This window comes from Natator depressus, chromosome 12 (assembly GCF_965152275.1).
Source record: "Natator depressus isolate rNatDep1 chromosome 12, rNatDep2.hap1, whole genome shotgun sequence".
Taxonomy (NCBI): Eukaryota; Metazoa; Chordata; order Testudines; family Cheloniidae; genus Natator; species Natator depressus.
In genome coordinates, this window is record NC_134245.1 from 14,193,725 (window position 1) to 14,221,346 (window position 27,622).

General features: G+C 40.3%; 1 protein-coding gene across 3 annotated transcripts in view; it reads right to left on the minus strand.

Moving 5' to 3' along the window:
• Positions 1 to 27,622, minus strand: part of RBL2 (RB transcriptional corepressor like 2) — a 59,520-nt gene that overhangs the window by 19,608 nt on the left and 12,290 nt on the right. For 2 of the 3 annotated variants that reach the window (XM_074968609.1, XM_074968607.1), the window contains exons 3-8: positions 25,874 to 26,074; positions 21,066 to 21,130; positions 10,601 to 10,729; positions 8,995 to 9,155; positions 8,814 to 8,878; positions 5,391 to 5,577 (exon numbers count right to left, since the gene is read on the minus strand). In XM_074968609.1, coding sequence (XP_074824710.1) covers positions 5,391 to 5,577; positions 8,814 to 8,878; positions 8,995 to 9,155; positions 10,601 to 10,729; positions 21,066 to 21,130; positions 25,874 to 26,052 — 786 coding nt within the window. In that variant the 5' untranslated portion in view covers positions 26,053 to 26,074. Of the gene's footprint in view, positions 1 to 5,390; positions 5,578 to 8,813; positions 8,879 to 8,994; positions 9,156 to 10,600; positions 10,730 to 18,812; positions 18,862 to 21,065; positions 21,131 to 25,873; positions 26,075 to 27,622 lie in introns of those variants that run through there. The other variant, XM_074968608.1, reaches the window with a different exon arrangement.

A 27,622-nucleotide genomic window follows, 5' to 3' on the forward strand; every position in this document is an offset into this window, starting at 1 on the left:
CAGGTGCAGCACTGCCGGGTTTGGATGCAGAAGACTGCTGTGGTTTTGGGACAGCAGATCCAGCCTGAGCGGTAGCCTTAATGGAGCAGCCACCGAGAGGTCCAGCAGTATGCTGTACCAGTCCTGGTGCCAAACCAGCCAAGCGAGAGCTATGAGGATCACCTTCACCCTGTCCTACTTGATCTAGATGAGGACTCTGCGAATTAACGGCACTGGGGGGGAAGGCATATAACAGAGCCCACGACCACGAGAGCAGAAAAGCATCTGACAGAGAGCCTCTGTCAATCCTCTGAATAGAGCAGAAAACGTGGCATTTCCTGTTCTGCCTAGACGTGAACAGGTCCACCCGGGGAGTCCCCCACCTCTTGAAAATGATGCTGATCACTTCCAGATAGAGGGACCACTTGTGGCAAGACGAGATGGTCCTGCCAAAGCATTCCTGGCCCTGGGGAGGTGTGTGGCTACAAGATGGATGTCATGTTGTACATGGAAGTCCCAGAGCCTGAGGGCTTCTTGGCAAAGGGCAGACGTTCTGGCTCTGTCTTGCTTGTTGATATAGAACATAGCTGCTGTATTGTCCATCAGGACCTGGACTATCCTGTTTCTTATGTGAGGTTGGAAGGCTTGGCAGGCCAGGTGAACCGCTCCGAGCTCCCTGACATTAATGTGCAGGGAGTGATCATGATTCGACCAACCACCTTGCATGCTGTGATTGCCCAGGTGGGCTCCCCATCCCAGGTCCGAGGCATTAGAGATGAGGGTCACCAATGGGGAAAGAGCCGTGAAGGGAACTTCCTCCAACACTGATACAGGATTCTGCCACCAGGTGAGTGACAACAGTATGTGGTCTTGGACCCTGACTACACAGTCCATGCTGTGTCTGTTGGGGACATAGACAGATGCCAGCGATGCCTGCAAGGGCCTGTGGCAGAGCAGCGCATGCCGGACCATGTAAGTGCAGGCCACCATGTGGTCTAACAATCGCAGGCATGTGTGAGTGGTGGTGAGAGGGTGGGCTTGCATGCACAAAATCAGGCCCGTCATGGCTTGGAACCAGGCTTTGGAGAGGAAAGCTCTAGCCTGAGTAGAGCTGAGGACTGCTCCAATGAACTCTATGCATTGCACTGGAATTAAGGTTGACATTTACTCATTTATTCGCGACAGGCGGAGCAAACCAGATCGAGGTGCCACTGTACCTGATCCCTTTATTAGCCAATTGTTGAGGTACAGGTAAATTTGAACACCCCGGTGCCTCAGGTAAGCAGTCACTGGCGCGATGCACATTGTGAATACTCTTGGGGCTGACAAGAGCCCAAAAGGCAGTGCCATGAACTGGAAATAGCACTGGCCCAGCACAGAACAGAGGAAGTGCCTATGCCCTGGGAAAATGGAAATACGTGTCCTTCAAGTCGAGGGTGGCATACCAGTCTCCCAGATCAAGGGAGGGGATGATGGAAGCCAGGAAGACCATGCAAAACTTCAACTTCTTGAGAGAGTTGTTGAGGCGATGCAGGTCCAAAATGGGTCTGAGGCCCCCTTTTGCTTTCGGGATTAGGGAGTAGAACCTTTTTCTTTTCATATCCCGAGGGACCTCCTCCTCCGCCCCCAGGTGCAGGAGATTCTTCACCTCTTGAAAAAGAGGGATGGGGAAGATATTACCTTGAGAACCCAACAGTTTGAGGTCAGCCATGACCAGGCTGACCGGAAGGGGTGCAGGCGGTTGAGGAAAGAGTAGGAGGGTGGATCTTGGGATGTGACGGGGCACCGTCCTTGAGCACACCCTCAACCTGCCTGCTTCTGGCCTCCTTGGTTCCTGGAAGCGCTAGGCTGAGCAGACAAACGGGAAGACGGCAAGTGTTGCTGCTTAGACCCCTTGTCTTTATCCTTTCTCCTGTAGGTGCTCAGCTGGGGAGTCCGCCAGGACCTAGACTGGAGAGGCGGAGAAGGCAGAGGGTGGAACAGCTTTCTGGCCTGCTCAGGGGTATGAAGGCCCAAGGAGCGGAGGGCAGCACGGGAATCTTTAAGGCCATCGAGCCATGAGTCCATGAGCTTGGAGAAGAGCCCTGCCCCCTCAAATGGGAGGTCCTGAACAGTGGCCTGCATCTCCTAGGATTACCCAGAGGACTGCAACCAGGATCTGTGCCTCATGATCACTGTAGAGGCGACCACCCTGGCCGCCAAGCCTGTAGCATCCCAAGGCCTTCTGGAGGGCCCCTCTCGCCCACCACTGTGCCTTCTTCCACTAAAGCGGCAAACTCCTGGCCTTGGTCCTGGTGGAGGGCCTCCCTGAATTTGCTAAGTGAGTCACACAGATTAAAATTGTACCTGCTTAACAGGGCCTGGTGGTTAGACACCTGAAATCGCAGGCTGGCCATTGAATACATTTTCCTGTCAAACAAGTCTAGTCTCCTGTTTTTGGGCGTCTCACTGACTTGGCCTTGCCTGTCTCTTTCATTAACAGCAGACGCTACCAGTGATGCCACTGGAAGATGTATGTACAAATATTTGAACCCTTTTGCAGGGATGTAGTACTTCTTTTCCACCTTCATTGAAGTAGGTGGAATGGAAGAGGGGGTCTGCCACAGTTTTTGGCAATCTTAAGGATCCCTGGGTGGACGGGCAGCATGGCCCCGGGCCGGGATGGAGGAGGATACAACATTAAAGAGGTTGTCAGACTCATCCGTGAACTCAATTTTAAGTTCAAATTGGTAGCCACCCTTTTAAGAAGGGCCTGGTGCTCCTTGAAGTCATCAGTGGGACTACCTGTTTGGGAGGGACCCGCCACTGCTTCGTCCAAAGATGACAATGGGTTCACCTTCCCTCTCTGGTGACGGCTCCTCAGGTGTTGGGGCCTGCTGCGCTGACCCACATTGGATTTGGTACTGTGTTCCGACTCTGGTACTGGAGACAGTTTTGTCCGAGGTGGCCAGGGAGGAATGCTGGGAATACGGGACTGGCATTACAGGCTCCAGTATGGGTACTGAGTGGGCTCTTCTTCTTTTGCCGCTTCTTCGGCACCTCCACGAGGAGGGCCCTCAAGTGGATATCCTGCTCCTTTTGGGCAAAAGTTTTTACAGATTCTGCACCTGTCCTTTCTATGGGACTCCCCCCAAGCACTTCAAACAGCTGTCGCGGGGATCACTAATAGGCATTGGCTTGTTGCATGACGAGCATGGTTTGAAGCCAGGGGGAACAGGGCATGCCCCGCTCCAGGGCAAAATCCCACCAAACTAATCTAACACTTACCATAATGGCTAACTGACTACCTACAAACTATATGCAAAGAACTGGTAACACTCTTGCAGTGCAAGGCGAGGTGCTCCAACCAAGCGTCATGGGCAGTAAGAAGGAACTGAGAGGGCGCAGGGCCAGCAGAGCCTAATATACCAGTGCATTAGCGCGGCACTCAAGGGGAGCCACAGCCAACCCTATGGATACCGCTCAGGCAAAAATCTCCAATGACTGTGCACGTGGGCGCGCACACACCTAGAATGGAATTGACATGAACAAGAACTCAAAGAAGAAACAAAGTTTAACACAGCACAGATGTGGCTACATACTACTAAAAGCAGAAGCAGCAGGTTTATAAATTGGTATAATATTTAAAAAAGGTATTATTTAATTGGAAGTTGAACATGTTCTAAACTCACAGCAGAACAAGGTATAAAAATAGTGACTGACTGAAGTTTGTTACATGTGGATGTAATGTCAGAGCCACAAAGGCTGAGGCTTTTTTAAACTGACAAATTTAACAATGAGTTTGCCTCATCCATGTGTAATACATGCACATGTTCCAATATCTAAACAACCGCCATGAATATACTGTAGTTGAGATTTTCAAAGCCATCTAAGGGAATTCAGATGCATCTCCCATTAGTTTCACTTTGAAAATCTCAGTGTATGTCCTTTTCCACTGCCTACAAGAGAGAAGGGAAATAAATATAACATTAGAAAGTGGGCCAGTAACCTACCCATGCACAGTGGAAGTGTCCTTTATTTTTTTGGGTCCCAAGCTAACAGTGCCTTTACCTTCTGGAGAGGCCAGGGTAGGTTTATATCCCTTTTGAAATAATTATTCTGACAAAACCATGTAAAAGAGGGTTTCCAGTTCCCCCCTCAAAGACTCTCTCAAACCTGTCTGAGGATTGCACACTGTCAAATAGTACTGCATATTCTGTGAAGTCAGCTATGATGCTCATATATGCCCCGTGCAACAGATGTCAAGTAGAAGACAATATTCATCTATATACAGCTACTGAGACGAGAATTAAAAGGCCTACACCTATCTCTGTTGGGAAGATGCACACCAACATCAATGGTGTGGGGTACAGAATCAGGGCCCAAGCCTTCTGTCTGCACTGCTCATCTCTCTTTTATTCCACTGGAAATAAGAAAGCTGCGTGACAGATAGGTGCAGACTGAGGCAGGAATTGACACTGGATGTCCAGTCTAATGATCGGAGGTCACTTTGGCAAATACCCAAAGTTTGAAAGGAATCATATACTATTCGTTAAGTCCTGCTCAGTATACACCCAATTGAAAAAACAAACAAACATAGCTGACGTCTAACAAGTAAACAGCTCAACTACAGAGGAGCGGATGTAAAAACAACCAAACAAACAAACAAAAAAACCCCCCTAGGCCTAAAATCACAGACATTTTCCTATCAGCGGTCTTCACTACTGAAACAAGGTTTTCTTTCAGCTCTTTAAATCAGACTTGAACTATAAAACAGTCTCTTCTATAGTCACCAGCCAACCCTCATGAGCATTTCACCTCAACAACATGAGAGCAGTCGCTCATGTATATTAATTAGTACTGGCATGCTTTTTGGATGAGCATATAATACTTTTTTTGAATAAAATAAGATATACCTCCTAATTTTCTTACCAGGACTGAATCAGTTCAGAATGTTATCTCACTGTAAAGTGCACACTCCTTTTGCACTTCTGTCATCATCAACAAGCCAAGTAAGGTAAATGAAGATTGTTTTACACAAAGATTTATTAGTAACAAGCTTTTGAAAAGTCTCAACATCCTTATAGTGTCAGTCAAAGAAGAATTGGCAGTGTGAGTAAAAAGAATGTTGTCAGTATAAATGCTGATATAATTGGCAGCCCTAAAAACACTGCCTGCTAAATAAAAAAAAAAAAAAAAAAAAAAAAAGGTAAATCTAAAATGCATACTCTGAACAAAATTAAAATATTAATCTATAATCAGTTATTGTAATAACCGTGCTGTCTGCCATAGGCAAATCAAACAGAGCAGAACAAAAAGTAGTCGTAATTAAGCAGCTGCATCTTTCTTTGACACAGCCTTACTCAAATCATCCACTGACTAGAACAAACATAAAAAGAGCCAGTATGTAACACAGACCATGTCATACTCACTCTGTCAAAGTGCTGCTGCAGATTATACTTCATTTGCACTCTTTCAGCTGTTTCCATTCCGGAAGCTGTGTTTAGGCACCTTCTCAGAGTTCCAATTTCCTCATCTGCATCCTCCCCCAAAAATATCCGCTCATCCAGATTTCCAACTGACAAAACATACTCTTCATAGGCTTTGTTGATGGCTTTGCTATAGCAGGAAAAAAAAAGCCTCAGATACTCAAAGCAAAAGCTGTATAAACATCTGCCACAACTGATGGGTTGCTGCTTTATCTACTTATTGTATACAGACGCTCCCCAGGTTATGCAAAACCCGACTTATGCAAATCTGCATTTACAGAAAAATTCTGTAAGCTAGAAAGAGGAGGATATTTTTTTAATTTTTTTTTTTTTTGCGTAATGGTCAGATATACGTTTCTGACTTACGCAAAATTCAAGTTATGCAAGGCATTCCGGAACGATTGCGTAAGTCGGGAAGCATCTGTACATTTATCTGGTACTTTTGCCTGTTGGAAATTTACTGAAGATATTTTTAATCCTAATTTAATATTTGAGATTTGTGTCATGGTCCATAATATAACAAGTAAGATAACAGCAAGAATATATATCTGTCTTTCCTATTCAATTTGACAAGTGGCTATGCCACTTAGTAACAGCCACAGAGCTAACAGAAAGCAGTATTAGATTTGCCTTAGCTCCTCTAGCTTTCCATACCAGTGAGAAATCTGTATTTGTCTGGAAGTTCCTCCTAACTGAGAGCGCCTCCTAGAATCAATCAGAAAGTGATTCTGGGTTTGAAGGCACATGTGTCACCAAAAAATCATTTTCAAAAGTCCTAAAGGATGTTATGTAAGTTTAAGCATGTTTTTCCCCCAATTATAAAAAAGATTGTTAACTAAAATTTTAGGTACATATTATTCTAAAATTATTTGAGTATGAATTAGCAGAAGCATATAAGGCAAATAAGAATTAAAAATAAATTGGAAGTGGGCAACATAAAACAGTCTGTAAGTGAATAGTTTTTAGGATCAGAGTATATTAAATTAGTAATCAGCTGTCCCTCATGAGAAAACAAAAGGAGTAAAACCGCTCACTGCCAGTACACTGAGAAGGAAAAACATAATGTCGGAGCTACTTACAAACTGTATGTAACAGGCTAACTGAGGTTTCCTCTAGTGTAAGGAAAATCTTTGGGTGCTGAAGAGCTCGCATACCTAGACGTATGTCACCTCACCTTGTGACCTCTGGTGAATGATACAGAGGCATGGCTAGAGTGCTGCTGCATTCCAATGATCCCCAACTGCCACCGCAGTCCGTGGGGGCTTATTGCAGCTGAGCAAAACACCCTGAATTGCTCTAAATTGCACTGGGACATAATCCATGCCTAAAGGTGGAGAGAAAACACTTTTGTCCTGAACTCTTCTTCTTTCCCTCCACAATTAGGCCAAATGCAGATGATCTGGCTCTGTGTGTACGTGTGTTTTCACTTCAGAGAAATGCATGTGTGTCTAGGTCTCCCACTGTCTGAAAAGGGGATGTTACCTCACACAGGGATGTGTGCTGCAAGACAGGCTCAATTTCCATAAACTCCTGCCTTTTTAAAGTGTGTTCAAATACACACACTCCCTCTTGCCCCCTTCACATTAAAGAAAACCTTTGACTGTTTCATGAAAAAGGGGAAAGGCTTTTACTACACCAAGAGAATAGAACCATAGGAGCATTCTTTCATTGGCTTTGTCTTCCCTACAAAAGTGTGTTCTTAACTCAAGTTAGCTAATGTGAGGTAAAATCTTAGTGAAGACAGGGAAATTTGTAATTTTCACACAAGTTAGCTGGTTGAGTTAAAGACCATGGGGGAGCCTAGCCTTTAACACAATCTTACAAAATTCCTTGTCTTCACTAGGATTTTACCTCACATTAGCTAACTCAAGTTAAGAACAGACTTTTTTTTGTAGGGAAGACACGGCCATTAGGACCACAATATTCTGGTGTAAAAACTGCTTTTCTTCTGAGTGAAATTTTCAAAAGCACCTAGGTGATCTGATTACTTAGACCCTTGTGAATGTCTCAAGTTCCACCTTTTAAAAAACTCCTTATATTCCTATAACAAGATATTTAAAAAAAAAGTTAACTAATTTTTTCTTTGGTGGAGGAATCAAGGGATGGTTTTGCTCTGTAAAGGGGATTTTAAAAGATTTTTACTGTATGTCTCAAAGTATGTGGAAAATACACATTTGATAAGCAACAAACATTCGTTAGTAATTCATACATGATGTACACATCTTCTTTCCTTAAAGGAAGAGTATAAAATTTCTAACTTAGATACCTCTTTTCTCTCAAACACATACTAAAATTAAATAACTCTGATTCTCGATACCATTCATGAGAGACCTCCTTTATATTCCTCTTCTCCCTTACATAATGCTGTGAACCTTTACTCACAAATGATTTTGAAATCATGTGCCTAAATTTTAGAAAACAATTCTTCATAATTGGAAATAACATGCTCATGCTCACCTGCCATTCTTCAAAATGGCCTATCAGTGTCCTGTGTACCTCTTGACCTAGAACCACTTCCCAATTAACCCAAGAAGGGGTTACTGGACAAACATGGGCTCTTCAGATGGCAAGAATGGGGGCAGCACTAAGGCAGAATTTTTGATCTAATACAACCTTCTCATGGGTCTGAGACAACTGCCAGGAGGCATGGCCAGATGCCAAACATTGAATGGAAAGGAGAAGTAACACAGATATCTGTAATCATTTCTGAAGATCTGAGGGGAACAAAATTCATGCCAAGGCTTTTCAATATACAGTACTTTTACTGTCAAATGCATTTCACAGTTTGAATACTATCTAGCTCGCAAATCATATGAATAGATTTTATTTTAAAGACTTCCATTCAGCAAGTTCATTAGAACAAATGCTATGTCTGAGACCAGTTTGTTTTAAATAATTTCCTCCATTCCCAAACATTTTCATACAAATAAGGAAAAAAAGGAATCTTTCTGAAAAAGGTTGGTTTTTCATCAAGAAATCCTCCTTCCATATATCCTAATTCATGTTCTCAATATGAAAATAACTGTCTGTGGTTCCACACCTCTCTCTATTAGGCAACACAAATAAAATAAATCTCTCTCTCTTTCTGGTACTCTGATCTCTAAAAAACCAGAAGGGATACTAAAATAATGGAACACAGCAAATAATTTCTTCTTCAAGAAGTGTGAGCCCTGAAATATGTCTCAAACTGAGATACCTCAAAACAAGAACCTGAAAATACATTTAATTCAGGACTCCAAGCAATTACATTAATCAACTAGTTAATATTTTACTACCACTCACAGGTGCAAAACATAAAAACATATAATGTCAATATAACTGCTTTTGTTTTGAAATTTGGAAGGAATTTTTATGCAAAACACTCACAAGCTGTCTCCAAAACTCCCAGGATCTAAAAATCCTGTCAGATTTTCTTCCTTGCCTTTTAAAATCTGTAAGAAAATTTAGTACAGATGGTGAATATTTCAATACTGTACCATTTTAAAGCCAGTCATTAAGCAGATTTCTTCCCCCTCTACAAGAAATCTTTTAAGTCTATTAGACAAACCTTCTTGTCAAAAAGTTTCCTAATATATGGCTTCCAAAAATGTTCCTTTATGCCTTTGGCGTCCAAAACCAAACCATCATGTAAGGAGCAGAGCTTTTCAATGATGCAGGGAGGGTGAGAAGATGGTTTATAATCCTTACTGTGAAAGTCTTCAGGAAGGCCTACAAATTAAAGAGAAAAATGTGATATTTCGTTCTATAAATTCCTGTCCTGCTAACTACATATATCTATATAAAGAACATACATACTGCAAGACTAAAATAATTAGCCATCTTGAAAAGCACTGATGAATCTTAGAATGTCAACTTAATTTGACAATATTATCAAACACTACTTATAAACATTTTTAATCTGTGACAGAGAAAAATAATCACAAACATGTAAAACCATTTTGTTTCTAATGGAAAATTGATCAAATACTTATGAATTCTAAGAATTAATAAAATATAGCCAAAAAAAGTGGTCCTATGACAGATGTGGGCAAACTACGGCCTGCGGACCACATCCGGCCTGCAGGACCGTCCTGCCTGGTCCTTGAGCTCCCGGCTGGTGAGGCTAGCCCCTGCCCCCACTGTCCCCTCCTCCCCCGCAACTACGCTGCCTGCGAGCTGCTGCAGGGCAGCACGGCAGCATGTCTGGCTCCGGCCGAGCAGTGCAGCTGCCAGACATACTGCTCTGAGCGGCATGGTAAGGTGGCCGGGGATCCCAGAGGCAGTCAGGGGACAGGGAGTAGGGGCGGTTGGATGGGGCGGAGAGTCTGGGGAGCGGTGGTCAGGGGACAGGGAACAGGGGGGGTTGGATAATCATGGGAGTCCCAGGGCGCCTGTCAGGGGACAGGGGTCTGGATAGGTGTCGGGGCAGTCAGGGGACAGGGAGTGGGGGGGTTGGATAGGGGTTGGGGTTCTGGGGGTCTCGGGAGGAGCCAGTCAGGGGACGGGAAGTGGAAGGGGTCGGATACAGGGCGGGGGCCAGGCTGTTTGGGGAGGCACAGCCTTCGCTACCTGGTCCTCCATACAGTTTTGCAACCCCAATGTGGCCCTCAGGCCAAAAAATTTGCCGACCCCTGTCCTAAGAAGAGGCTTACAGGCTCTCATCATCACCAATGATTAAACTAAGCTAAATGTAGGAAAATGTTAGAGGCAAATAAGCTAAAAGCTCACTGCACTGAAAACAAAAGTTTAAGTCTGAAGAAAAAAATTATATTACTGACTCAATGGAAACATTTCACTATTGAATTATATGTACGTGTTTATCATGTCAATTTATATTTTGTCACTGTCTATCGTCTTTAACGAGAAAGCACTGGTTGATTTGCTAGCTTCCCACAATGGTGCTTTCTTTGTAAATAATATTCCTGGCTTCTCTATGCACCATTAACGAATTCCAGTTGTCTATTTCAGAGTGTACTGTATAATGCAAACCTGTTAAACAGTACAGCCAGTTAGAACAAAGAATTAATAGCTTCAAGATGTTTAGTCCTTTTCATGGATCAAGCCAATATTCTATTATTTAGTCTCTGCCCTACACAGTCTCAAAAAAAGGATTTAGTTTTAGCAGTTTTCATGGTCTTGGATTGAAGAAAACTAAACTATTTTTTTCTACATACCTTTAAAGGTAGGATTCAGAAGTTCCCTACGATTAGGGCACTGTAGAGCATTTCCATACACTAGATCCAAAGCACATAGCAAGAGGTGGTAGGAATTGACTAAGTCATCACTGATCATGGGAAAATTTCCTGTGTGATTAGAAATATACATAGGGTTAATTTACAATAATATAAGCTTCAAGATTCTGAAAACAATTCACTCTTCAGAGCTGATCTATAATCATAATGCGGAATCATATCGCAACATCTTTCTCTTTGGTGACTGTAATAAATATCTGATAGAAAAAGGGACCGATAAACAGATAAACATTTGTGTGTTTAGAAACAGTGTTAACTTTACTGGTTATTACTACATTCTGTTTTGAAAACAAAACTAACAAAATGTTGACGTAACAGGTTGGATGTTCCAGTCTGCCAAGTTCACTTTGTGGCAGTGAAGCAGAGCAGAAGGCACTTAAAGTGGTCAGAGAACATCCCCAGTGAATTCGCCCAAGCAGGAGGAATCTCTGCTAGTACAAAGCTGACAAATGTGGCTTTACTGCTGCCTATACCAGCTCCACTGCCTGGCTCTGCCACCTCCTGCACCAGAACCCCTCTCTACCCAGCATGGGAATACAGGGAATGTATCAGAAGAGACAGACAATGCACAGTGGGGAAGAGGCTTTCCTTATTTTATATATATTTATGTAGTTTTTTATTTATCCCTTTATTTATTGAAGAGTCCTAATAATAATAACCTCCAATTTCATCAAATGGAAGTCTATCCATGACTCCAATCAGATTTGTTGGCCTTCTCTGCAATATTCTTTTTCTGCAGTATCTTTTTTGAGGTGTGATGACCAGAATTGAACACAGTATTCCAAATGAGAACATACTACGAAACTTATATAATGCCATTTAATATTTTCAGTATTGTTCTCTATAACTTAAATACAGACTAATTGCATTTACTTTTTTGATTGCTGTTATACTCTGAGATGTTTCAGCGTGTGGTGGTATACCATACATAGAAGAGAAAAGAGCTGTGCACTGAGTAGAAGTCTTCACTGAGTTATCCACATCGTGACAAGTTAATTTAGAACACATCAATGTGTACATATAATTCAAAGTCTTTTTTTAAGACGTATTTCCTTGTATTAGCTCACTACTACATTAGCAGTCTATTGAAATTCTACATTAAGTTCTCTTCTCCACACTAGGTTCCGTGTTTGTTAAAAGATAATCATTTCATCACCACATTTTCAGTAAGAACAGCACTTTTGATGGTAGAAGCAGTTTAAGTCCTCCAAAATTTTCAGAAGAGGGGTTGCAGTCAGGGCAGTAGGGAAAAGAGGAGCCAACTATGTTGCTTTCCCACTTCTCTCTGTAAAACACCCTTCCAACCTCAGGTTTGGAGCACTATGATTCTGGCTGACTCCCCTACGTTCTTGAGGTTTCCCAGCTCTCTGGGTCTGCCAGAGTACAGAACCATCATAAACTCTGATAGGTAGCCTGAAATCTGCTCTCTGCCCCACCTATTACACTAACAACACCTCCACGCCAATTGGCAACAGGTTCACTTTTCTATAACAGAAACTCCAATCAGGCCTGATAAATTCACTACACTGAACACTTTGCTGTCATAGTCTTTATCTATAAAGAATATTGTGTGATATCTTAAATGAAAGTCAGGATCATTAATATTGTGAAATGTAGGTACTGACTATATTTGAAAAGTTACGTCTGTATACCTCAAATATGTTCTACAGTATTTATCAATCTTAGACGTCTGAATTACCAGACACATCGATGAGCATGATTTGCTGGGGTGGGGGAAGAGTCAACATGGATTTTGCAAAGGGGAATCATTCCCCCCGTATCTACTAGAGGTCTTTGGGAGGAGGGGTGTCAATGCACACATGGACATGGGTGATCCAGTGGCTATAGTGTACTTGGACTTTCAGAAATCCTTTTGCCAAGGTCCCTCACAAAAGACTCTTAAGCAAAGTAAGCAGTCATGGGATAAGAAGGAAGATCCTCTCATGGATCAGTAACTGGTTAAAAGACAGGGCATATAGGGTAGGAATAAATGGTCAGTTTTCACAGTGGAGAGAGGTAAATAGTGGGGTCCCCCAGAGATCTGTACTGGCAGCAGAGCTATTCAACATATTCACAAATAATCTGGAAAAAAGGGTAAGCAGTGAGGTGGCAAAGTTTGTAGGTGATACAAAACTACTCAAGATAGTTAAGTCCGAAGCAGACTGTGAAGAGTTACAAAGGGATCTTACTAAACTGGATAATTGAGCAACAAAATGGCAGATAAGATTCAATGTTGATAAATAAAAAATTATGCACACTGGAAAACTATACATACAATATGATGGGATCTAAATTAGCGGTTACCACTCATGAAAGATCTTGGCATCATTATGGATAGTTCTCTGAAAATATTTGCTCAATGTGCCACAGCAGTCAAAAAAATCTAAATGTTAGGGACCATTAGGAAAGGGATAGATAAGAAGTAAGTATCATAATGCCACTGTATAAAGTTATTGTACGTCCACATCTCAAAAACTACATGCAGTTCTCGTCGCCCCCTCTCAAAAATACATTGGAATTGGAAAAGGTACAGAGAAGGGCAACAAACATGATTAGGGGGATAGAAAGGAGAGATTAAAAAGACTGGGACTATTCATCTTGGAAAATAAGTGACTAAGGGGGGGGGGTATGATAGAGGTCTATAACAGGGCTGGCAAAACCGTGGGTTGTGAGCCACATGCAGCTCTTTTACAGTTTAAGTGTGTCCCAGAGAGACCTCCCACATTCTCCCCCTACCAGACCGCAGGGAAGAGCTCAGGACCTCTGCCTTGCAGCAGAGTGGTAGGTTAGGGGCTTCTGCTCAGCGGGGAGGGAGGTTCAGCCCTGAGGGGCAAGCTTGCCAGGGCTTGCGGCTTCAGCAGGAATGGGGCTGAAGCTCCAACTTCTGGCAGATATGTCCCAGCTCTCGAACTTCTGGAAATTGTTGTATGTGGCTCAGATGGTCAGTAAATTTGGCCAGCCTGGTCTATAATTAGGGCCCTACCAAATTCTCCATCCATGTTGGTCAATGTAAATGTCATGATTTCAGTTATTTAAATCTAAAATGTCACAGTATATTAATTGTAGGGGTTCTGACCCAAAAGGGAGTTGTGGGGGGATCGCAAGGTTGGGGGGCAAGGGGGTGTTGCGGTACTACTATCCTTACTTCTGAGCTGCTCCTGGTGGCAGCGCTGCCTTCAGAGCTGGGAAGCTGGAGAGCGGTGGCTTCTAGCTGGGAGCCCAGCTCTGAAGGCAGAGCCGCAGCCAGCAGCAGCTTAGAAGTAAGGCTGGCATGGTATGGTATTGCCACCCTTACTTCTCTGCTGCTGCTGGTGGGGCACTGCCTTCAGAAGGCAGCGCAGAAGTAAGGGTGGCAATACTGCGACCCCCCTAAAATAATCTTGCAACCTCCCTGCAACTCTCTTTTGGGGTCAGGACCCCCATTTTGAGAAACACTGTTCTCCCCTGTGAAATCTGTATAGTATAGGGTAAAAAGCACACAAAAGACCAGATTTCACAGGGGGGAGACCAAATTTCTTGGTCTGTGACACCATTTTCAATTTGGTAGGGCCTGATCTATAATATTGTAAATGGTGTGGAGAAAGGAAATAAGGAAGTGTTATTTACTCTTTCACATAACACAAGAAATAAAATTAAGAGGGAGCAGGGTTAAAAACAAACATAAGACAGTACTTGTTCAAACAAAGCACAGTAACCTGTGGAACTTGTTGCCAGGGGATGTTGTGAAAGCCAAAAATATAACTAGGTTCAAAAAATAAATAGGTAAGTTCATGGAGAAAAAGTTCCTCAATGGCTACTAGCCAAGATGGTCAGGGATGCAATCCCATGCTCTAGGTGTCCCTAAGCCTCTCCCCACCAGATGCTTTAATTGAATAACGGGATGGATCACTTAATAATTGTGCTGTTATATTAATTTCCTCTGAATCATCTGGCATTGGCCACTTCAGGAAGACCGCATACAGGGACAGATAGACAATTGGTCTCATCCAGTACGGCCATTCTTACGTTCTTATGCTAAAGCATGGGACTAGATGTCAAGACTGGTGTTATACAGCTTGGTCTGTCAGACTGCCAATGGATAAGGCTCTCCAAGTTTGTTTCCCCTCCTGCAAAACTGAAGTAAGTACTTGCCCACACAAAATTGTTTTGAGATGCTTATAGGAACACAGCCAACTTGAGATCTAATCAATTTAAAACACCGATTTAAAAGTAGTTTCAGCAGTAATGCAACTTTTTTCTGATTTTTTTTTAATTAGATACTAGGAAAATGATTGTAATGTTTCTCTCTCCTCTCTTGCTATGTGAAAGATGCACACAAACATAGGAAACTAATTGTAAATGGAAACATTGTTGAAGCCATGTCAGTCTCAGGATATTAGAAACAAGGTGGTCCAATAAAACATATTATCTCCCCCAACTTGTATCTAAAAATGGAAACAGTCAAACAAGTATACAAAGTGCTGTCAAACACAAAGTAAACTAAAAAATAACAGAAATAATATGTGCTAATCTTCCAGTTACAGTAGTATTAGTATCAATAGTAGATAATCAGAAGTGTGATTTTTAAAATTGATGGTGTCTCTGTAACAGTAGTTTAAAAAGTCAAAATCCTTGATTGAAAGGTCTTAAGTATTATTTCATGCTCTTGGTTTCCAGAATCATTTTCACTGCTACTTGAATCTCTCTCTAGTGGTATTATTTTATAATGTCATGATGCCCTAGTTCTGCATTCGTCATACAAGGTTTAAAACAAAACTTTGAACTACATAGTACAACCTCTAAAATAACATACATTTCCCATATAATACCCAACATTTGCATCACACATTAAGAAACAATCAATTATAGAATTTGCTACTCTACTCCAGTAACACTTGACATTCACAAGTTCTGTACTCTTCAAAATATTAAACAAACTCGAGAACCCCCTTCTTTTCACACCTTCCAGCTTTTCCTTGGAGAAGAGGAGACACAAAAATGCACAGATGGACAACATGAACTACAATTATTCAGCCTGGAAGATCTTCACTTTGTTTGGAAGAGAGTAAGTCTAACACTCTATTTCCACTGAACATGGTACACTGCATAAGCAGTTGTTATGGCCCCAATTTAATAAAGCAAATGAGTCTCACTGAATATACTGGGTCTTATGCACATGCTTAAGTGCTTTGCTGAACAGGAATGGGATTACTCATGTGCTTAAAGTTAAGCATGTGACTAAGAGTTTTGCTGCCTTGGAGCCTGTAAGTGGAAGAAGGCTCTGACTGCCAAGCTCTTATTATAGTATGTTTCCTTAATAGAAATAACATTTGTAAAGGTTAGTGTGGTTCTGCATTCACTATTTTGCTATTATCTATTCCTAAAATTACAAAAAAGTTAATACTCCAATTGTCATTCCAATGATTTTTTGGAGACAATTTTTTATTAATAATTCTGTATTTTGGGAAACATCAAACTGTATGTTCTACACGTCTACATGTAAGTCCAGCACGTCTTGCAGGAGTATGACAGAATTTACATAACAATATTTATTAAAATTCCATCAAGTTGCAGGTAATGGCATTATTCCTGGGGTTCATTCTTCTCTCATTCCTTGCTTCCTCTTCTTTTGAAATCAGGCTGTAAGTGGGAGGAGAAGTTTCTATCTTGTTAATATTATGTAATTTTTAAAATATATATTCTACCTCTAACTCTTTTCACTGAGTGTGCAGAAATAAAACTGGCTAAAACAGGAAGGTTTTTAATTATAGTATTTAAGGTGGTATAATAAAATTGTAAATATAACTATAAATTTCAGCCTCTTGGTGTTTCTTATATACTTCAGGGTAATAAATTCCCCATTCTCAAGGAGGTTACTGTAACATTTTATGCTTTTACACTTTTAATTGGTTTCCAAATTATTTAAGCTCTTGTGGTGGAGATCCTCATCATTCAGGCTCCTTCATATAGCATAAGAGGGCCAGAGTGGCATAAAGGGGCCCTTAAAGCTCACAAATCAGCCAGGCGAGGATTCTCTTGATGCAGATATGGTGGAAACAGCCAGGACCCCTTCTGAAATCCTGTCCTGTAAGGAGTGTGGCCAAGGTTGCATAGTTTCTGGGCAGCCCTGAGGCCCATAGGGCAGACTGGGGAGGCAGCTGTAATTTACACGCCCAGGGCTGTCTAAGTTATATCAGGGGTCTCTCCAACTCCTGGAACAGCCCATGATTGGGAGGGTGCAAAAATAGTGTAAAGCCCCTTTAATTCTCCCCCCCAGCCAGGGTTCAAGTACCATGCTGCACTTCTAAAAATGCACAAAATTTCACTCTGTAAGCTAGTAATCAGAGTGAATGGAGTTACCTTAGTTACATTCTGTCACCACCTTTTTTTTTTTTTATTTTAAAAAAAGAGACCTTTTCCATCATGTCCTAATTAAGGGAAGTTATTCCCTTACTCTCAGTTTATGGGAAAGCACAATATTTAAATTGAATATTCTCTTTGCCTGAATCCAGGGGGAATTCTAGTTTCCTTTCTTCCAACCTGAAAATCCTTATGTTACCTGCCTGATAATACTGCTTCAAGTTCAGAAGCACAATATCTTCCCCTCTTCTTATAGTAACTGTAAAATCTTAAAAAAACTTGAGGGCTTATAAAGACCCTCCAGAATCCAGTAGCATTATGAGAGCGTAATTTTATATATATACATACATACACACACATACACTATATCATTCAGTCAACCTTCTTAGACATTTTATTTCATTCTGGCTTTGTTCGAGAAGTTTTGCAGAAGACGAGGACAGGTTAGCCTTATAAAGTGAATCTATTGTATCAGTTATATGTGCACACAAATAGGTACTTACATTCTCTACGCTTAGGTATGTCAGAAATGACATGATATTTTTAACTTCTCTATATGTTTCTTGGTTCATCAGTATTGACAATAACTATTAAAAAATGTACTTTATAATCCAAGACCTGACCAAAGTGAGCTAATTCACAGAGCAACAGATACTGAAGAAAAGGCTTACGTATGTTACTACAGTGTCATCTGCATAGGAAATGACTTTCGTTCTGGAGTTTCAATTTTGGGTTCTGCAATATTTTCTTTAATGATAATTTTTTCAGGTACTGGTTATTTTCTATTGCTAAGGCAAATAAGAAAGGCAATAGATATCCTAGATCTCTAGTTTCCTTTTAAAAGTAGTATTTCTCTACGGAGGAAGCTATTTACAAATGTGGATGGTTTAAAATGGTTAGCTCTTCGTGTACAAGGCATTCAGTTGTTTTATGAATTTTATCAGTTTTATTGGTGCGGGCCAGGCCACCGCTTCCCGCAGCTCCCATTGGCCGGGAATGGCAAACCTCGGCCACTGGGAGCTGCGAGCGCCCATAACTGCGGATGCTCAGGTAAACAAAAAGTGTCTCGCAGCTCGCAGGGGCTTACCCCGAACAAACCAGGAACCAAGTTTGGGAACCCCTGCAAGCTATTCATTAACTGTCTTCCCTGCCAGTCACTGATGCTCAAAGTTACACAATCTACAGTTTTTATTATGGAAGATAAAGATATATAAAGGCAAATACATGTAAATTAGAATACATATTTCCTTTGATATAAAAATCATGAAGCTAATTAAAATAAATTAGATCAAACTCTTCCAATTCTGTGTATCCTGAATGTTCTTTTAAGTTTTATACTTTTTATTTACAGATCTATTTGCAAGCTATTAAACAAACGTTAGAACAAGGCAAGCTCTAGAAATGATACTGTGTTTACTTTTTATTAATTAAGTAGGTGCTGTGTCACAACAGTAAAATGAAAGCCTAAGTTTAGTAAAACAATAATCATTGACAGCATCACAGACAAGAATAAATCTCATTTTAAGGGCACCAAAAGATTATTCCAAACTATATTTCCCCAGTCCACAGCATTTCAAAGAATGGTCTACTATTTTCCCCTTCCCAAATCAAATAACAAAAACAAGTTACATTCTGCTCAATGCTCTATTTCCATTTTAAATGAAAAGAAATCAAGAAAGAGAGTTTAAAGAGTGATTCTCTGACAAGCAAGATAAAGAGCAACACAAACAGCAATAATACTAGATTACAATATTTTAGTACTAATCTTACAAAGCAAATAAAACCAGTCACTGACCTACTTTGCTCCAGACAAAAAAAGCTTTAAACAAGCAAATCTGCTGTATTTGCTGGAAAACGAAGCTGCACACACTGATCTTCAGCCTGGGAAGCTTGTTGCACAGACAAGCCCCAACTTGTCATCAATGTGCGGTTGCCACGATAAAGATAACGGTCAACCCTCAAAACAAAATAGGCAACTTTCAAAGCAAAAAAGTGCCTTTAATGACCCTGAAGATCAATTTAATCTAATAATCTTTGTTGCCCCACTTTTATATCACTACTAATTCTGTGTTTTAGGCTTACAAATATTATAAAATGTTCCCTTTCTTTGTAAAATGCTATAGGTTATATGACACCTATGCCAGGCCAGATTAATTTAAATCAAAGTGATTTAAATCAATAATTTTATTATGATTTTAAAGACTGGGGAGGCAGCTGTAATTTACACACCCAGGGCTGTCTAAGTTACCTTGAACTAAACCTTGATTTAAAAAGGTACAATCTCATATGTTAGCTTAACCATAAAACATGCTGATTTGAAACGGACTACAGCCTTATACTAAATTTGGTGCTTTTTGCTAACCAAGAGCATCCACTGTATCTATACATTTATTTAAGCCATTACACATAACTACCTTAAATTGTGTTGAATACATAAGTTACTCAAGTTTGAATGAATTAGTCCGTCTCTCTGCACTTACTAGCTAAACTGAAACCAAAAACAATGAAGGCAAAATCATTTCTGCACAACAGAAATGGAAAGTACTGACATTCAGAAAAATATAAGTAACTATTTCTTCTATTGTAAAGAATGAAATATACCTATATATTTAATGCAATACGACACTGCAATACGAAGCTTGGGTTGACTCCAAATTCAGAGACATTACCCCTCTGATTTTACATATATTTTAAAAGCAGCTCCCTTTACTCATCTTGCGTGAGTGAGCCCTCCTCAAATGTTAATGTTTTGTATTTAAATATTAACAGATTATAGTAAGTATAGGCATTAACACAGGTTGTCATAATATCAAATTAAATTTTAAAAAGGATTATTTTTAAAATAAAAATGCATTTTAATTTAAACTAAAACAATCCAATTTTTAATTTTTTTTTTAAAAGTCAATTTTTATCCACACTGATCTCAGAAAAGGTAAGTTGTGAATCAGAAGTTGCTCACCACTGAAAGCACAACCTCAAAAATCCATAGCTAGTCAAAAATATTAATTATAAATCCAGCAGAAGCAAATGACAAAACACCTACTCCCCTCATTCCTCAGCAGTTTCAAGGGTGGCAAAGCTTTGTCTGGCCAGCAGAAAAAAAAGAAAACTCTGTCTCTTTAAGGATTGCCCCCCTTTCCCTGTTTCATCCCATCTTTCTGGAAACTCAGACTTCTGGTGGACTTGAGGAATGAGGTTTGTGGCAGACTGGCTGGATACGAGAGTAACCAGCATAAGCCTGTTGTTCTCCATTGCACCCAAGGGAAGGTTTTATAAGCCCTTCAACCTGCCTTGGGGCACTATTCTGCACTGGGAAGAAATTCTAATCCAAATTGGAGGTGTGGGAGCAAAACCAGGTTTTGGGGACTTGTGGGCATTATGCTAGTTACCTTTGTGGTGCTAGGAAAGAATTTTTTCCCCTCTCACTGCCAGACTGGCCTGGAGAGAGGTGTGTGGGCTATGTGTTTTTTGTTCTCAGCAACCCTGGCACAGTGGGGTAGGTTAGATTATAAAATTCATTTTCTTGCAACATGGCAGGTACCCAGTGAAGGTAATTATTAAATGAGGAGTTCAGTTCCCTGATAAATCAGAATTGGAGCAGATTAGGAAAAGGCAACTGCTAAAGGAGAGAAATGGGTACAGCAAGGAGACAACCCCAAGTTTGGTCTTATCTTAGTCACCAATGGACATGAAAATCCACATCATGAACATCTGAATATGGATCCATAAAAGTTTCAAGAGGCTTCCCCCTTTTAGAGAGAGAAACTGCTGGGAAAGCTGAAAATGCAGCCAACACAAAAGTTACAAGACTAAGTGGTCTCATCATTAATCTTAAAAATGTGTGGAAAGGTAGAACTGGAGAAGTAAAGGCAGGGAAAAAGAGGGTCATGGGGTCTGTTGTGGAACGGCGTCTCTGGAAATTCAATGGGTTAAGATATGCTGAACTTTTTGATGCTTATCTGATGTACGAGGATCACTCCTTTTTATTCATACATAAGCTATACTGGAGACTAACAAAGAAAGTTTAAAGCAAATGTCCATCTCTTACCTTTTGCATGAACAAACAGCACCCAACAAAACTGGAAAACTTCAGAGACTGTGCAAGGCTGTCGTCTTTTGGAAAAAAAAATATCGTAAGAATATAATATTCAACAAACTCAATGCATTCACACTGACAAAACAGCATGCCTTGAAGCGGCCCATAACTTGATGGGAAATTAAGCACAAGTACGTAGGACAGCAAAATGCCTTCAAACATATGTGGATATTAGTCTGTGTGGCACAGTGGGTTAGTGAACTTGACTTTCATCTGTGAAAATGTAAGTTGAACCCCCGTCTCTGTTTGCACACATTAATCACAAAGCCACTACAATATTCAGACATCAGTAAAGTTTATTTGAAAAGGGCCAAGACTTGAACAGCAGACTTCTCCAGATAATCCTAAGGATGGACACAACTGTACAGGGAAGATTCCACAGTGCTTGCTCTCCTGAACAGCACTTTCATTGGGTATTACTAATCCCACAGAGTTTATGCATCTTGCTCTGTGACTCCAATATTATCTTACCTGTACTGACCAAACCTAAATAAAGACTTTTAATAATGTAATTGATTTTAGTCTGCATTGGTTTCATATGATGTATTTGTATACAATGAATTTTTATTGTATATGTTTTCTGTTGGATTATTTGCCCACTACCAATCTACATAGTAAAAAAATCATACTGAAGACTCAAGTTTGAGACCTGTGACATTGTTTTTAATAAATAAAAATAAGTTCTTGTAGTTTAATTACGGGTTGACTTGGTGGCTAGGGGTGCTTATCTTGTAAATTGTTTCTGTCACCACCAAATGAAGAAGTGAGAATACCACGTGTGAAGAACTGATATTGCAGACTTAATGGTGTCATAAATCTGATCCTTAACGAGGTATAAATGTCTTGTGTGTAAATTCACAAGGAATTAAACTATAAAAGGGTACTCAATTAAAAAATGTGAGTGAAAATAATTTATTCACTAAAAAAAAAAAAGACAGATTCGCTTGTACTGGTATTTGCTTGTTTCAGTCTGTAGCACAGAAAAAGGCTTATTCTGTTTCAATAAAAGTTACCTGTAAATTAAGCAGCATCAATATTTTTTTTTACTGTAGATTTAAAAATTCTTATCTTCATACATATAACAAGTGTTGCAAAATTACTGAAGATAGTAATAATTAGCAATGTGTTCTGAGAGTCAGAGTACAGATGGCTTACAAACAAGGTGTTTAATCAGTGGGGTATGTAAAATCCATCAGAACATTCTTGTAAACAATGAAATATGCAAGGTGTCTGGTATTTAATCAAGTGTATTTAGTGAAAGCCAGATTTTTAGAATTGACCGCTCACAAAAATTGTGGCATGCATTTGTGCCTACACAGTTCTACAAATCAGGCAATGTATTTTCAGTGTTCCTTGTCTCTTACTTCAGTTGGTGACTAGACAAAATCTACCCTAATAAAACATAGCTCTTCCATGTGGCCTTCATGTAAACCAACAGTTTATGTACTGCTGCTGCTATTTTGTTTAACACTGGCATATCAGCATTTTTTGTTTTGCTTTTATACCCAGATGGTATTCTATTATTTGTGAATACCTGTTTCCCAATGTTATGTTTTTCATTTTTATACAACCCCTGCAAACCCTTATAACAAGGAAATGGCAAGTTAAGGGAACCTTCTTTACCTTTCCTCAACAACCACACATCACATTAGTCACTCGCACCAATACTCCATCTCTGCAAGGAACTCTCTTTCACCTCCAAGATACAAAAACACTATACATACACAAAATCAATTTAATTCATACTTCAGTGTGAGTTAACACCTACCAGCCAGATGACCAAAAGAGATAGTCTACCCCCACTACACAGTGTTCTAGCACCCTCCCACTTTCCAACAATACACAGTGTTCAAGCACCCTCCCACTTTCCAACAAGTACAGACAGGGGCTAGGCTTCTTATCAAGATATTACCCAGACTTTGCCTATAGACCTCCTCTCTAAGACCTCTGCATCAGTCAGGCTAACAGGTTTAATTCTCTAGCTGGCAGATCTCTGTTGCATTTTTTCCAAGCCTTTCAACAATACATTTGATGAACTAGGAAACGTTAAACTGCTATTGTTATAGATTAATCTAATGACTTGTCTACATAGGTAAATTAGTGCACAGTAAGGTAGGAAGTGAATGCATTAATTTCTGGACATTCTTACTGTGCACTAAGAGTGCCTTTGTGCACATCAGTTTAATGCACTTTGGAACTGTACTAAACTAAACTGCTTGCGGGAGAACTCTTAGTACACAGTAAGAGTGTCCACATGGGGAGTAACTAGTATACTTTCAATTCACATCCTGGCTTACTGTACACTAATATTCTCCTCTAGACAAGCCCTAAATCAGGATTTTGCAAATATCTGTCATTAGATTAATTCCCTAATGGAACAAACACAAGTTACTCTGTACACAATTTTTTTTTGGGGGGGGGGGGGAGGAGGAGGGATACAGATGTGAGGACAGTGTGCGGAGCCTCACTGAGTTACCACCCACGCACCTAGGAGGCTGCAGAGACCTGGCAGCTGCTTCTTGGGAGCCGTTGCCCCACACCCCAACCCCTTACCCCAGCCCAGAGCCCCTCCTGCATCCAAACTCCCTCCGTTCGCCTGCGAGACAGGGGAGTTTGGTTTTGTGCGATTAGAAAGTTGGCAACCCTAGTGCACACGTGAGAGAGATCAATTCCACTGTGAGCCTGCAACCGAAGAATCTTCTGCTGAGAATGAAATTGTGCTATAAATCCTAAGCAAAAAGTGTAGGAGAGAAAAGCATTCCTTTTCTCCATTTTTGCATTAGGCCAAATCATTCTGCCTCCCTAATAGCGGACCTCTAAAAAGAGGGATATTGGTAAATTTAATAAGTCTTTCCATATGCAAATAATCTTAACTGTAGTCTTTGGAGATCTGAGTTTCCAGACATTATGAAGCTCTCGAGTGTTTGAAAGAATCCAAATATTTTCAAAGGGCCTCTCCTGTCATCAGTCATAACAATGCCAAATGTAAGACCAACTCTGCTATTTGAAAAAGACAATTGTGATTTTACTATTTTTGGTACCTCTCCCTCCTTTTCTAGGAAGGGGTCTGAACCCTGCTGAGGGTTACATATTGGTTAATGCCTTGTGCTATTGTTATACAGCAATTCTACCCAATCAGCCAACTCATCCCAAACGAAAAATGCTTCGGTATTGAAACAAAATCTCCACTCAGAAAGTTCTTTTATTCTAGTGTCTCCAATTCCCCCGTTCAGGTTTTATATTGAAAAGTCTTCATATGTTCTGTTTGATCTGGCATAAATCTTGACCAATTCAGGTGGAATCAGTCTTATATTAGGATTTTAGGTACCATAGCTGTAACCAGTTTAAGGGAAAAATAATAGCTGAATTACTGAATGATTTGAAAGGATGCTAGTACTTCCACATTAGGTCAGAACTACCTTTTCTTTATAAAGACTGATATTTTAAACTCCACAGCACCAGTCCTTGCTTCTCTCAAAATAAACCACCACAACCGACATGTCCTGTGCCACACCTCATCCCCAGGACAGAATTTTGCTATGAAATTGAGACAAAAGTAATAAAGTCCATGTTTCCCAAGTTTTCTTGTCCTTCCACTTTTAAAAAGTTGCCTAAGTTGATTTGTACAACAGGTCTATTAGCCTCACCTACAAGGGACCTCATTAGTGCCTCTCCATTTCGGACAGTACTTCTATTTTGAAAGACTAAATTAGTTAGATGCTCCCTTAAGTAATTCTATTTACTTTTTAAAATAAATCAACAAGAAATCCAGTTAACCTCAACATTCTCCTTTTTCCATTTTCTCTATTTCCCTCTCTAATAAGTTTTTTTAGATTCTGCTAGTCTAATCAAATGTAATTTGTCAAGAAGTCTTAATCAGCTTTTATTCTGTTGGCACCATATGCCTATACATGGAATCATCTTAAAAGATTTCCAAACCATTTTTTTTTGTGTGGATGCTCCTAAGTGTGATTTTCCAGTTTAATCTCCAAAATCATATTAGGTCTTCTCTTGGTACTATCCATGCTAACAATTTGCAAGATTTACTACTCTTATTACAGAATTATATATGGGATTTACTATAACTTTCTACTTCCATGTTATAATCAACTAATTCATTTTAATAACTGGTTCTGTTTCAAGAGTTTTAACTCTATGTTACAGCACATTCAATTTTTTGATCTTCCATAACTCAAAACCAGTATTTGGACAGTCCCAAATGGTCTTAGGAGTAAGGTTTAAATAAGGTCAGTTTTAAATATTGTACTAATGTGCACACAGAAACATGCATTAAATATAAGAACTGAGAAAAAGATTAACTAAGTGTTAGAAAGGGAAAATAAAGGCTGTGCACAATAGACATGAAGAATGCATCAGATGCACAGATGGAAGCACCAATGAACGGTTATGTTTCCATCTTGGTTAACCAGTCAAAGGAAATCAAGGGAAGCCATGCTCAACATAAACAAACTCAGGCAGATGAAATTTTGACAAGTACAGAATCAGAAAAAGGAGTTACACCAAACACGTAAAATCTATTCATGTACAGCACATAAAATCTATTCAGTCTTTCAACATGGCAATGGAATAGAAATTTACTACCATAAAGAGAAGCCCAGAAAAAAGAAGTATGACCTATTAATGAAACTGCAGGAATTACCAGGAGATAAACTGAATTAAAAAATATAAAACTAAAGCACCAAGAAATTATCAATGAGCATTGCTCCAAAATCTGTTAGGAAAAAGTAACAAACACACACCTCTGTTTTCTTCCTCTTTGTTGACGAGGTTGATCATCTTGAGGATACGTGAAAATGTCCTGAAAAATGGGTGCATACTTCTTAAAAATTACAGCAGAAACAGTGAAGTTTCTCTCCAGTCTCTCAGTACGTTCTCTGAATTGCAAGGGTAGATTTGCCATGTCTTCCCATTTCTTCATCTTGTTAAAAAACTCAATCAAGCTGAGAACATTTAAAAGATGGGGATGAGTTTATTTTTATGAAAACTAAACTATAAAAAACATTTTAGAATAAAATGCAACCTGGTTTACACTTCATGAACTGTTGACAACCGCGTATACAGTTTGATAACACTGCACGATTACAAGCAGGCAAGACAATTAAAACTCAGATCACTCTTTGTTCATGAACAAGGTTGAGTTCAGACACCTAACAAGAATATTGTACCATTACTTGCTGGTGCTCAGTGTGACTTTACACTGCACTTTAGAGGCTTTTTTCCACATATGTACCATCAGTTGCAGTGGCTCAGACTACTCTGCATATTAAGCTTCCCCCATTTCCCTGAGCCACTTATCTACTTTGGCAGGGAAAAAACCACTCCTGCACTCTTCACAGTACTAAGAAAAATCTACAGCCACAGAAGGAAAAAGCAGAACATGACTATGTGTCATTTCTGCTATGCTTTTAAATAAGCTACACCAGGGGCTCTCAAACTTCATTGCACCTCGACCCCCTTCTGACAACAAAAATTACTACACGACCCCAGGACGGGGGAACAAAGCCTGAGCCCACCAAGCCCAAGGGCTTCAGCCCCAGGTCGGGGGCCTGTAACCTGAGCCCCGCCACCCAGGGCTGAAGCCCTTCAGCTTCGGCCCTGGATGGCGGGGCTTGGGCTTTAGCCCCCTGGTGGGGCTCAGGCTTTGGTCTCAGGCCCCAAAGCAAGTCTAATGCCAGCCCAGGCGACCCCATTAAAATGGGGCTGCAACCCACTTTGGGACCTGACCCACAGTTTGCGAACCACTGAGCTACACTATATTTTTCATTTGTCTTATGGTTTTATTGCCCGTTCTTCCTTGACTTCTAATTCCACCCCCCGCCTTGTCTTTTATAGCTAGATTCACCTAAATTTATATCCTGTGTCTCTACCTTCCTCTATTTCTTTTTGCCTTTTTTTAAACCAAACTTTTCTGCATTTTATTTAAAATGTCCAACAATATACTTTATTATTATTATACTATAATATACCTACAGTTTCCTGCTATAACCATTTGTATGTTACACTGCTTGATCATAACAAAACACAACTGCATTACTGATGAACATTGACTCAGCTGAGTCAATAGCTTTAGGAAATAATTTATTTTATTGCTTTTATGGATTTTAAGCATGTGATAAAAAGGGATTTGTCAAACTTTGGTACAGATCTTATCACCTACAGCATGTCACAGGCTGAAGTGTGGAAGTGAAATGGAGGTTACATACCTCTAACTGAAGGTTCTTTGAGATGCATGGTCCCAATCTGTATCCCACAGTAGATATACCTGTGCATCATGCACCTGAAACTAGCAAGCCCCATCTGTAGGTTTGTGCCTGTGCAATTATTCTCCTTGTGTTCTGAACTGATAATATAGGGGGCGAGGCAGACCGATGACTCTTCATTCCCTCTTCTCATCGCAAACCAGGTAAGATTGAAGCAGAGGGGAACGAGGGCAAGTAATAGAATACAGGTAGGGATTAGGGATTACACATCTTGAAGAACCTCCAGTT